This window comes from Phragmites australis, chromosome 6 (genome assembly GCF_958298935.1).
Source record: "Phragmites australis chromosome 6, lpPhrAust1.1, whole genome shotgun sequence".
In the NCBI taxonomy this organism is placed as follows: Eukaryota; Viridiplantae; Streptophyta; class Magnoliopsida; order Poales; family Poaceae; genus Phragmites; species Phragmites australis.
In genome coordinates this window covers 37058541-37071954 of record NC_084926.1, presented here as the reverse complement: position 1 = coordinate 37071954, position 13414 = coordinate 37058541, and the positions used below count along the sequence as shown (strand labels likewise).

General features: G+C 43.6%; 1 protein-coding gene across 1 annotated transcript; it reads right to left on the bottom strand.

The window, feature by feature from the left end:
• Positions 1-5781: 5781 nt before the first annotated feature.
• Positions 5782-11356, bottom strand: LOC133922346 (E3 ubiquitin-protein ligase GW2-like). The gene is made up of 8 exons (XM_062367640.1): positions 10559-11356; positions 8376-8427; positions 8250-8295; positions 8084-8165; positions 7831-7993; positions 7630-7732; positions 7305-7371; positions 5782-6603 (listed from the first exon to the last, which is right to left on the bottom strand). Exons 1-8 carry the CDS (start codon positions 10763-10765, stop codon positions 6034-6036), a joined length of 1290 nt encoding a protein of 429 aa, XP_062223624.1. The 5' UTR covers positions 10766-11356; the 3' UTR covers positions 5782-6033.
• Between the last annotated feature and the right edge of the window lie 2058 nt (positions 11357-13414).

Genomic DNA, 13414 nt, shown 5'->3' with positions numbered 1-13414 from the left:
ACTAGTCTTGAATGTTCCATGACTTCAGAAATCTAAAGGCGCAGCTTGCTTATGCTTCAATTGCGGTTTGTGATTGTTGGTTGGGATGCCTTGGATGTACCCCTCTCCCCGCCTTATATATTTGGGGGAACCCAAGGCGTGATCCTACTCGAATTGTTTGACTCCCATAGATCTAGAAATCCTTCTTGAATAGGGGATAACTTTTATATCCGAGACAAACAATTTCTAAGTATATCGTTTTCATACCTTACTTCATGGTGGCCATGACTAGTCCTGTATCGAGTAAGATGAATTCGATCCTTATATACCTTTTATAGATATACAGACTATAATATTAATTATACATCTTGTCAGGTAGCCCCTAATTCTGCTCATAAGAGTGTTGTTGGTCCTTCGTGTTGACAGAGAACTCCTTCAGGACATGTACTCCTAATCGGGGAATTCTCCGACTACACGGATCGAGTTCTTTGATAATAGTCTTTGACCAACCTGAGTTGTAGCACTGGAAATCCTGAAAAGATCTTTGGCTTTCTATCCTTATCCATTGTATTAGATCAAACACACACGACTTCTGAGGGGACTTGATATGATTTGATCCCTGACAGTCTTCTTTGGAAATCGAGTATCTTGACTCATCAAACCCACTGTACAACATAGAGAAATGAAGGGTCACGCCTACCGTTAGTCACCTGACAATTCTTTCACTCTTCATGAGGTGCACTATTGCGACTCGCAAGTCTTTATAAACGGAGAGACATAGACATTATCTCATAAACCCTTAGCTTTCATTTGAGCCAAGAAACATTTCTTCTTCCTTTGAACTCCCATACTAATCATGGGCTCCTTTCTTTCCAAATTATTGATGTTAGATCCTATCCAATCCCAAAAATCATCGTCATCTCTTTTTATGACGAGACATCCTCCTCTTTGAATAGTGACATCTCTTCCTTCAACCAATTCTTCTTGGAGGAAGGGTCAGATAGCGACAGTGTGTACGACGACGAGTAGGACTTGTGGCTTGATGAAGGCGTTGAAGAAGGAGAAAAGGAAAATGAGGAGCTTATCTTCGAGAACCTTGCTCTGGGGAAAGGAGCCGATGGTGACGATGTATCTTTGAGGCCACCTTCACCCTTGACCCCTCTTGCCAAGGACGGCGATGACGATGATGAAAATACTTCCAGCGATGTCTGGGCTTTCTATGAGAACCTCTTTGGGGAGAGCAAGAAGCTCATACTTCCCTGAGGAGATATATCTCATCCCCTCCTTTCTTCTTTGAGTAAATTTCGCAAAACTACATATACTTTGACAAAATTATCGCAAAACTATATATTTAAGCAATAGTTTCACAAAACTACAAATTTAGTATCAATTTTATAGTAAAACTATAGATACTTTGGTAAAATTATTGCAAAACTACAGATTTAAGCAATAATTTCACAAAACTACATATTTAGCGCCGATTTTATCATAAAACTACATATTCTAGAGGAACTGTTCATAGCCCCGTTACCATGATGATCAGGCCCCGTTTACAGTCTCACAACAACTACCAGCTCATTAAATGGATCGTCCGGGAGTTCATGTGATTCCAAGCAAGGCCCATTCATCAGGTTAATAGGTCTGCGATAGAATCTATAGTTTTGTGATGAAATCAACACTAATTTTGTAGTTTTGTGAAACTATTGCTTAAATCTGTAATTTTGCAATTGCGATAATTTTTTCAAAGTATCTGTAGTTTTATAAGTATCTTCATTTTGTCTAGAGTACCAAGAAATAAGATGTTAAGTGAGCTTCCTCCATCGAAGAGAACTTGGTTTGTCTTATAATTGATGATGGTGGGTTTGACCACTACTGGATAGCGGCCTAGGTGAATGATAAATCTGGGGCAATTGGACTTGTCGAACGAGATAGCTCATCCACCCACTTGAGGGCCTTGGCAATGCCATGGTGATGGAGAGGATCTCCTGCTATGCGTTTTTTAATCGTTTGGACTCGTAGCTGGTTGTTCCTCCAAAGATGTGATTCACCTCATGAGAGCCTGCTTGGAATGTGATATCATCGTTGTCATCCTCTGACGGCTTGGAGGTTGAGGCCTTGTCTGAGCATTGTCCATTCCGTTGTTGCTCCTCGAGTTGTTTGAGTCGAGTGCGGTAGAACTCACTATCATGGGTGTTCAACTTATGAAATGTGCATCACCTTTTCTTCGAGTTCCCTCCTGACGCTGACTACTTCCCTTTATTGAAAGTATTTTGAGGGGCAGAAGTCTTTTCATGAGAGGCGGCCATGATGTTGTGCTCCCTGGTCTTGCTCTTCTTGTGTGATATCCAACTTCTGGCTAGACTTGCGCTTCTCAGCCAACATGGAGCTCTCAAACTCTATGCCCAACTAAGAATGTTTGTGTCCTCTATCTAGTGACAAGTTCAAGAAGACAACCTCTTCAGTGGCTGTGTAGCCATTAGCCAACTCAAATAGTTCTTGAACGTCTCGGGGAGGCCTCATAGCCATATCTTCAATCAGCCTCCGATCTCTTACACCTTGTCAGAAGGCATAAATGATGGAGTGATCGGTAATCTTCGGGATGGTGTTCCTAAGAGGCTAAACCTCTTGATGAACTCCCAAAGTGACTCTTTGGGTGTTTGACGTAGACAATGGAGATCATCCTCATTCCCTGGGCACTTGTATATTCCCTGAAAGTTTGCATAGAAGACGTCGCAAAGTCATTCCCAGAAGTCAATCGAGTCGGGCGGTAGATTAGTCAGTCACGAGCGAGCCAACCATTCTAGAACCATAGGAAGGTAGTTAGCCATGACCTGTTCATCACCTCCAGCGGCTAGGATAGTTGTAGAGTAAATAGAGAGAAATTCCAGAGGGTCAATATTCTTGTTATATTTCTTAATTGAACAGGGTCAAAATCTACGCAGTCAGTGCACAGATCTGAACTGGTGAGTGAAAGCCCGATAACCAATGACTAAGGGATTTCTCTGACTGCAATCATCTTGCCCTACAAAGTCCAATCTGGCCTGGTCCTCGGGAATCTGATGAGTGTTTTCCACGCTCTCCTGTCCTACTATGATTGTTGTATGTTCCATGGAAACATTGTCCCTCAAGTTCTCGATGAGAGTCCGATGGGAAGGATCTTGCCAGTGCATGGATTGGAGTTCTCTCGAGTGCACTTCTTGGAATATCTTTTGGAGGCTAACTAACTCAAGGTGTTCTTCTCCTTTCATGATTAGAATCTTTGGCTACTTACTGAGCTCCGTAGATACATACAGTCATCTCCTGTAACCACTGGGCATTGGCTGAATCTGCCAACCCTCCTAGATGAATGAAGTGGAGGAGGATCTTGGCCCGTTCCAGCCGTTGGGCTATCTGGGATGTATATTGAGTATTGGTGAATGAGCCAAAGAGGTTTTGGGGGGACCAGTGCAGTTGTGACACCTCTGGTAGCTACGAGAGTATATGCTGGAGGGACTGGAGTGACCATGTGGTCATTTCCCCTGACAGAAGCCGTGTTTCTTCCCTATGCTGGCAAAGCGGAAGCAAGTGGGGCTTCATTCGTAGTCGGTTTGGGGGATCATTGGGATTATCCATGTTTCCTTGATCTCTGACTTCGATGGTATTTACCTCATGATACTTTTCCTCGCCATCGGATGGATCTGAGGAAGACGCATCGAACTCAGTAAATTGAGGCTTGTTTTTTTGAGATGTTCTTGTCAAAGCCTTTGATTCCTTGGTAACCCGTGGTACCGATAGCTGGGATTGGTGGGGTGGCCTAAACTCCCGATGCGGTCTATTGAAAGACCACCCTGGCCTACCGACTCGAATATCTATTGGTCGTAGATTCCCTTTGGAGATAAGATAATATTAATTATATATCTCGTCACCTCCTCACTCAGTTTCATCCCATTTTTATCGAAATACCAATGAGTCTCCCCTGTTCCATGCCTTTGATCCACCGCTATGTCAATCCACCCAGCAAAAATCTAGTGACCCCCTATGCAACCATCACTAAGCACCAAACCACCACCAGATCCATGCAACTTCTCTGCGGCCAGCACCTCATCGTAGTAGTCTCTATCCACACAAGTTAGCCAATATCTCTCGGTGAATCCAGCCTCCTCGACGCACTTAGGCGACGAGCGCACGGCGTGCGTGCATCCTGCGGGTTGCGGCTAGTAGCGGGAGTGTTTCAGGCGGCTGGCGTGCGAGTCCATTGCGTGCAGCTGCAGGTGAGTCGAGTTGAGTGGAAGAAGGCGGATAACGGGAATGGATAAGGGGGAGTTGGTGGGTGATCTAGGGTTTTAACATTTTTTTTGGGCTTGGGCTATTCAAGTTTTTGGGCCAAGGGACCTGCTAGGCTGCACATATACACAATCTTGAGCCCCATGGCTAATGGGTACGGGGAGTACAAGACTGTACCCGCATCCAATCCACTCGATGGGTGATGATTTTGCTCGTTAACAAACACATGAGTGATGATTTGGTTCATACCCAACACCTAATGGAGTAATTACCCATCAGATTTCATGTCTTTGGGCCCCATTGCCATCTCTAGGGGCAACCCCCACTGGGGATTTTCCGAAGACATGTCTTAGCAGGAACTTTAACTCAATGACATTGAGCACGTTTTACAATTTGTTGTATGGTTAAGAAGAAATATATAGACTTTTAACACTTGACATAACATTATGAAATTAGATATTACCAAAAAAGAAGTGAACAATATTTAGGAGGAGCTACGAGTGATGTTAATATAGCAAAAATAGACATCCAAATTCACGTCAGAGAGGACTTGAACTTGGGGAGTATGGACATACGCCCACACCCATGACATGTGAACTAAATACGGTTGTGTGATTTTGATTCTATTATCTGAAAAGATGTAAACTAGAAACTAACAGAAGAAATTGGGTAAGAGACGAAGTATCCAAGTGGTAGGCGTGAAGATGTGTCGACCTTCTTTTATAAGTGTACGTTTCCGTTTTACAAATCATTGCCCAGGGGAGTTCATGGGCCGGATTTCAACCCAGGAGCACCGTTTGTCCTACCCAAGCACTTCGTACGTTGAACAACCTTGGATAGCCTTTAGCGCCCGTTTAGAAAGCAAGAAATTTCGCCCGAGTCAGTGACTTGTACGAGAATTCAGGCTGAGGCATTCAGAATTCTTGCCGAATTCCGCACATTCCAATCTAGACAGCTTTTGCGGATTCACATTGGCAGCTCACATCACCTGATGCAACGTGCAACTGGATTACTGATGTAGGATGCTTCCGCTTCAGGAAGGGAACCTCCTTTTCTCACCTTCACGGTTTGGAATCCAGAATCGTGTGCAACAAGCGCACGTCCAGTCCCTTGTTTCAACCCTGCCATATTCCACAAGGATTGTGGCTACGGTAGGACTGGAAAACGATGGTAGCCTACTTGTCAAGACCCATCGCAACTGATACTGTTTCTCTGTCTCAGATGAAATATTCTCTGGAGAAAAACAGAAGAGTCGAACACGAAAAATCATTGATAGATCGAATGGAAGTCAGAACAATCGCCTAATCTGCTGTTGACTCCGAGTCTAGGTGAGATCAGGAACATAAACAGACATCTTTCCATCAGCTGATATTGCCTACCTACACTTGTGCAAATTCCGAAAACACTTCATCATACATATGACAAGAGTAGTTACAAAGACGACTGTTCCAATGCCGGCTCCAAGAGCAAGAATACCTGCAATTCGCAAGACCTGACACGCTTTGGCACTTTCTCGACGCAAGAACACCATACGCATCCTACCAGCAAATGAAACGATGACCCATTTTCTTTTCTATTTCCACATTCCATTTTACATACATATAAGCAATGACAATGGAGGGCTATAGCAGGATCTATATCAAGCCATAAAGCAACACATGCCAAAAAAGGAAAAGAAACAGGAGGCCAAAAGTGTGGCAAAAAGACGCAGAAGCAGGGGGGGGGGGGGGGGTGAAGTCGAGCAGCAGCGCAAGGGGGAGGGCAGCGAGGCGTCAAAATTAGTGTTACAACTTACAGCCATGCCAGCCCTTGCGCTTGTGTTCTACCATGGTGAGATTCTGCTAGAGAGACAGCCATGGAAAACATCATCTGCTCTTCGATGCTCTCGGGACGAAAGTGCCTTGGAGCCATGGCGAAATGTTCAGCAAAGGGCAATGGTTGCATGGTCGCTGCATCAGCCACGATGTCCGATCCAGCATAGCTTGTTCCAGCCTCCGCACCCTCCGACCAGTGGTCGGTTGAGCACTCTCCCTCCTCTCTTACCGCTTCTCTGCTGCAATTTGGTGCTATCCCGCTCCAGCTATCTAGTGAGCTGTTCTCCACAGCACACATGCTTCCACCAGAGATATTGCATGGTCGGCAGATCATATCAAAGACTGGGAATGTGCTACTGCCAGCCATGTAAGAGAAATCCATGCTTGGTGGCTGGTGCTCAGCCAAAGCCGCAACCGCACAAGAAAATCCACCTGGATGAGGTATTTCTAGAGGAGCAGCTGAAAGGAATGCCTGCCTTTCACGTGACGGTGGCTCGATTACAGGGAAGTAGCTGCCACAAACAGGATTTCCTAGATGTCCCTGTTCCTGCTCAGAAATAAAACCAAACATATAAGAAGCAGACATAATCATAAACTTTTATTTGATATAAGCAAATATATTAATTTACAAGCCAAGCTTATTGTTTTTATATCATATGACTGCCTAATTAAAAGTAAAAGCAGCAATTGAATGAATCTGACACAGAAAACATGAGTGACCAAACTTTGGATCAAAATGAACCACTACAATGTGGTTGCTCCTCTAGACCCCTCGACAAATTAACATGAAATATTTGTGTAATGAATATATAAGTCCTGCCAAGGGAGACCTACCAAGAAAGGGAAAGGAAAAGGAAAAGGAAAAGGAAAAAGGAAAACCTCACAACCCTATAATACACAGTAACATGACTATGCTTTTCTGCAAATTACTTGGTACTTTCAGCGTTACAATGGACAAATGAAAGATTTGCATGCCACGTCATGAGTTTATCAAAACATGTAACATGTTGAACACATTCCTATAATTGCTTTAAGAAAGAACATATTACAATATTAAAAAATACTCCACTTTCACCATGCTTAAACGCTATTAATTTAGTTCAGCAAACTTTTTTTATGCAAATTGCAGTCTATGTTTGTGTAGCTCTTGAGAACCACAAACTGATGACTGGTCCAACAGATAAGCATCCATAATATTATTCATATCATGCACTGCACATACTGGGAAAATAGTTTCAGTCGACTCACCTGAATGGACCGCCAAATCGCTTCCATAACCATCATATCCTCCAGATTCATGTCAACGTTATCATCGCTGTCAGCAAAAACAAGTGGCACAGCTATTAGATGGCTGTTTGTTCTCAACAGCTAAGAATATTTTATAGTCGAAATAAAAGAAAAAAGTCATGTTTAAACTTGCAAGCTCAACAGCAACAGCCTTTGTCCCAAGCAAGTTAGGGTAGGCTAGAGATGAAACCCACAAGATCCAGCTAAACTTGGAAGCTCCAAGTTGCAAAAAATAAAAGTTTAAATATTTCCCAATGGAGTATCAGAGAGATTACATATAACATACCGATTATGCCTAGAATGGAAAGGCCGCATGCTAGCCTGGGCAGAGCATGAGGGTTCAGATGAACAGCATTCAGTTCCTTGCTCATTACATTGATATGATGGCGCTGCAAAGGACATGGCAATATGGCATTGTAAATTATTAGATTAAGCTGCAGAAAGGTAGCATTATTAATTAAGCATGTTAGTCACATCCACTGCTGACCTGAAAAGGATGTGCTGCATATATCTCGATACTCCACTTCTGTTGTTGGGGTTACCGTTCTGCTAGAAGACGACCTGATCTGTTTTCTTTTCATCTTATCCTCTTCATCTTGAAGTGCTTGCTGACGCATCCTCAACTGTGCTTCTATCACTTTCTGTTCTTCCTGCAATACATTATACATAAGCTGAAGAAAATGTGAAAGACATAGGCAATACATAGACGAAAGATGATAGCATTAAAACATAAGACTTACAAACTGCTCTATGCTCCTTTCCTCCTTTGTCTTCACACCACGATACTCCACTGCATAATTGGGAGTTTTGCAAAATGGGCATCTTCAATGGTTAAGTACTTTTGATAACAAGGTCCATAGATAACCAAGATGTATGAAATAAGACAAGACATGGAATAAAGGATACTGCGTAGGCCGAGCAGTATGAGTTGGCTTCATTTGAAGAAAGCATTCTGCAAAAATGCCAAATAGGATGTGTAAGTATACTTGCAGCTGATGGATGGCTGAATCATTAGTAGGGTAGATGTATTACCAGTACATATCCCCTTCGAGCAACATTTTGAACGGTTGAGGCTTGGGTAGTACTGTATCACATGAAAACATTTTTAGAGAAGTAAAAAATCAGAGTGGCTGCAAAAAGCAACTGAGTTTTCTATCTAACTAGCTCAAACCTCGACAAACTAAATGCTAAAATATTTTTAAGAATACAATGTCTCATCTTATTCTTCACCACCATTAACCGAATTCCTCAAGTGATATTGAAGCTACTAATGAAATTCACTAGAATTGCAGTACACAGTCCAATTACAGTAATACTGGAACCGTCCGACTAAGCCATGTTAATGCAAACAAAATCTATGCCATTTCCAGGTTTTTAACAATCACGGTATGAGCTCGCCAAAATATCTATTAATAACAATTGATTCATCCAACAGAATCAGGCCTAATCCTTTAGACAACCAAATGATCCGATGACGAACATATACTATAATGGCAACAAGATTAGCAATCCCAGTTTCCAAGAGCAGAATCACATTCACCTTGAGCATGCACACAATATAACAATACTAAAATTAAATAGCAACTCTCTGGAGATTGACGGTTTTCAAGTCAAAGGCGCCCAATATCTCACTAGAGCTAGCTAATTATTTGCTATGGAATTAAAAAAGTTTCTTGCAAGGTTCATAATACTCCCATCCCAGGAGCATCCAAAAGTACTACATTTCACGCAATGCACAACATGTTACACATTAACACCACATAGACACACAAATTACAGAATACAACATCAGTGGCATATTGGCACTAAGAACCTCCTAGCATAGCAGGTATCAACTCCCCCACAAAAAAACAGATAGACAAAATTCTCCAACCAACATGATCAATTAATCAAAAATGGTACCACATTCTTAGGAGTTAGGGCAATAAGTAGCAAATTTTGCACAATTTAGCATACAAACTATGATGCCTAGCCTGATAGAGCAGCAGATACCGACACAGGTATACAGCATAAAAAAAATGCTGCCACCGCTACTGCACTTTGCAAAACTTGTCAATGACTTGCGGTGTCAGAGAAAAACAATCGAGGCACGCAAACATACAAGTGTACTAAAACTCTGATTTCTAAGAGCTTCCAAAACACAATCTACAATCATGTGTACACTCATCGACCTCCCTAATGGATTCACAACAGTGGCACACAACCATCCAACAAAAGCAACCGATAATCAGCCTAATCCATTATCCATATGCAGTAGTGCTCCAAAGCAACAGAGTTAGGTGTAATCCTTTAGGCAACCAAATCATTAAATGTACTACATTGGCAAGAAGATTAGCAATCCCAGCAGAATCAGAGTTACCTTGAGCACAGACACAATGTAACAGTACTTAAATTGACACTCGCTGGAGCCTCAACTGTTTTTGAACCAAAGGTGCTCAGTATCTCCAAACAGCTAACCAATTGTTTGCCACTGAGTTAGACAAGTTTACTACAAGGTTCATAGTACTACCATCCCAGGAGCATCCAAAACACTAAACTTCACGCTATGCAGAAATGTGTTATGACATTACCACCACACAGGCATATAGAATATGCAACTTACTTAAACAATGCTGCATTATTCCTCTAGGAATTTCATATCAGAGAAACATTAGCACTCAAAACTCCTAGCATAACAGTTATCCAGCCACAAAGAGAAAACAGATTGATAAAATTTTCCATCTACATGATGAAATCGTCAAAAGTGGTAAAGTAACAGTCTTTGGGCAAACATATTAGCACATTTTAAACAATACACATACACAAGCAGAGCAGCAGATACCAACACATGCGCAGAGAACAAAACACCATGGCACTATTACTGCACTTTGCAGAACTAGTCGACAAAAGTGTGCTATTATAGCCTAGAAACGTGCCTAAATGTACTAAGAGCTTCCAGGACACAACCCACGTGGCACACTCATCGTCTCCCCATAACAGAATCGCGGCAACAGCACTCGGAAATCCAACAAAAGCAACCGCTAATCGACCTAACAATCCATACGCGTCAGCGCACCAAAAGCTCCCCCCTCCATCCCGGCCACCCGCAAGCCAAGACGCTCGGCACTCGCACCACATCACAGAAGCGGCAGCCGAAATTGGCAAGAAGGGAAAGGCGGAGACGGAGAGGGGGAAGTAAGGGAAGGGTGGGGAGAGATCTCCGCGTGCGTGGTTACCAGGAAGCAGATGGGGCACTCCTCGAGGTCCCCGGCGCCGGCGGCCGCGGCGTCGTCGGCGCCCGGGTAGCAGGGCGCGAGCTTGGCCTCGAGGATCAGCTTGCGGAGCTTCTTCTGGTCGATGTCCCTGTGCTCGTAGAGGCCCTGCGGCCGCGCGTAGCGCTCCTCCACCCCCGCCTTCCGCCTCCCGCCTATCCGGTTCCCCATCCCTCTCGCACTCCCAGATCCACCTCCGCCGCCGCGCGCCGGAGACGAAACCAAACCCTACCCGCCGCTCGCGCCCGTCACCGTAGATACATACGGTGTACGCAACGGGAGGAGCGTATGCGCTGTCGCAGCGGGCGAGGCGAGGTGGGGGTGGGATTTTTTTTAAAAAGCTTTCTTTTTTTCTCCTCGGGGTGGGGGGAGGCAGAGGCTAGGAAGCAAAAGAGAAGCCAAGGCGGGGGCGCACGCTGCACGCGACGCAGCAGTGCCAGCAGCTTCCGCCCTGCCGCTGCGAGAGGGACTGCGGCGGCGCTGCTTCCCTCTCTCTCCTCTGTAACTCCTGCTGCGGTTACTATATTAAAACGGGGACCTCCCTCACCGGCAGCAAGGCCGCCGTTTGCAACGGACTAGTGGAGTGGAGAGTGGAGTGAGGCTGCCGGCTGCCGGGTTGGAGTGGGGACTGGGGATTGCTCGCTTGCTCGCTTTGCTTCCTGCCCTCGGTGTAGTTTAGGCGGGCGGGCGCGGGTGCTTTTACCCGTGTTTGCTAAGCATTTGTTATTGCTTGCGGGAGTGAATTGCGGAAAAGGCGAGCTTCAAGGCGGGACGCGGGTCCTCTGCAGCATTGCAGAGAGGCTACTGCAGCTACAGAGATCTGATCCTGGCACAGTGGACCAACGCAGGCTACAGTGTCTGATTCACTGTGGCGATAGCTAATCTGATCTTATCTGACCTGAGCTCCAGCGAGCTCGTCGCCCTCTTGACCTTAATATAAACTTAGGTAACCTTGATTCGGGTTAAAAATCTGATCGAGTCTATAATTAAATTAAATTTAAGTTTGGTTTGTTAGGGTTTTGAAAGTCTAAATCGACTCAAGTTTGAGTAACTCACGATCCTCAATTTTTTTTATAGCCCTATCTACGAGCTATATTTATATATATAGTTATGTGATTTTAAGGTTGGATGATTAAATTTTGAATTGGATGATGAGATTAAAAAAATAAATGTGGTTAAAGTGAATGGATACTGATTTGCTTGGATGAAAAGTAGTTAAAGTTAACAAAGTTTTTAATGAGCTATTCAAGCTAGAGCTCGATAGATTCGCGAGCTTATAATAGACTTGAGCTTAACTTATTAGAATTCTAAATCAACCTCGAATCAAACTATGGTGAGTCTAGTTCGAGTATCTCCCTAGTTTTTTTATAGCCTTAGCGACAACTACCGATTGCATTGCAGAGACGATTTGTCACTTTAGCACCGCTACTGTGGCAGTTGGTGTTGAATGTTCATCACGGAACGGACGGTGCAGACCGTTACAGTAGAGTATCCCGATCCTTACAGCAGCGGATCCCGATCCAGGTTGACGGCGGGGATAGAAACGAAACAGGAGTGTTTGGAGAAACCGGTCTTCCAAACAGGACTCCAAGCGGTTTGACTGGTGATGGTGCTATACACGACGGATCGTGTGGGGGTGTACGTGTATCAATGAAGGAAGCTAGCTCGAGATGTGTGAACGTTTTTTTGTCGACTATGTGGGTAGCGTCACTTGCTTTTGTTAGTCGGAGATGTGTAGGATAATTTTTCTATATATAAAACAGATTTCTTATGTATTGTTGATAGAAATGGCTTGAGATGCGTGTAGCTTCTTTTGTTTTGACGCTGGCCTTTATTATTTTTGTTTTCAGTAAGAGCTTATTTAGAACAGATTCTAGGCGGTTGATTGTTGGTGGTTTGTATCCACGACCAATCAGTCAAGGGGCCTATGCGTACGTTGATGATGGATGGGAGCTCGGAATGTGTGAATGTTTTGTTGACTTGTATTTATGTGATACTTTCCTTGGCAGGTGGTGTGCAGGATGGCTTATTTATATATATAATGAATGTATATGCCTGTTGCTGATATAAGAGGATTGAGATGCGTGAGCACGTCTGGTTTCATTTTGGTACTTACCGGTTACTACATTTGTTTTATTTATTCTTAGCTGGAGGGGCAAATGATGGGCTATCTATCTACAAAATGAATGTATGTGTAGAGTGTAGGAGATATGAGAGGCCTTGAGTTATGTGATATTGTATTGCTTTTGCATTTGTTGATTATTATTACTTTGTTTCATTTTGTTCGATTGATGGAGGCGTGAAGGATGTGTGTTATCTAAATGGTTGTATGAGTGTGTTATGGTGTGACTGGTTTTATTGCTTACACTTATGCAACTGCCTACCCAAATTGTTTTATTCTTATTGCGATTGTGGTTTGTTTGCTTAGGTGAATAGGAAACATTTAGTGTCATTAACCTTTTTTGTTTTCTTTTTCTTTTTGTTATTTGAAATGCCTAATTTCGCGCGTCGAAGACGAACACTCCATCTCAGACACAGGTATGGCCGTGACTACATCAAATGTGCTCTGTACCTCTCTTTGAATCTAGCACCTGACAAGATATTTATTTGCCAGAATTTACGAATTACAGCCGCATTCCGTTGTGTACGTACGATTCGTACCTGACGTCGCAAGAAAGCCTTCTCATGTGCAGCATTTAACGGGGATGGTACAAGTGCGTGAGTAGCTGCAGTGGGGGCACCAAAACTAAAGCGTCCACTTTGCCTCTGGGCAGCATGCAAATATGCAAATGGGGGCGACTAGCCCTACACATTGATGAG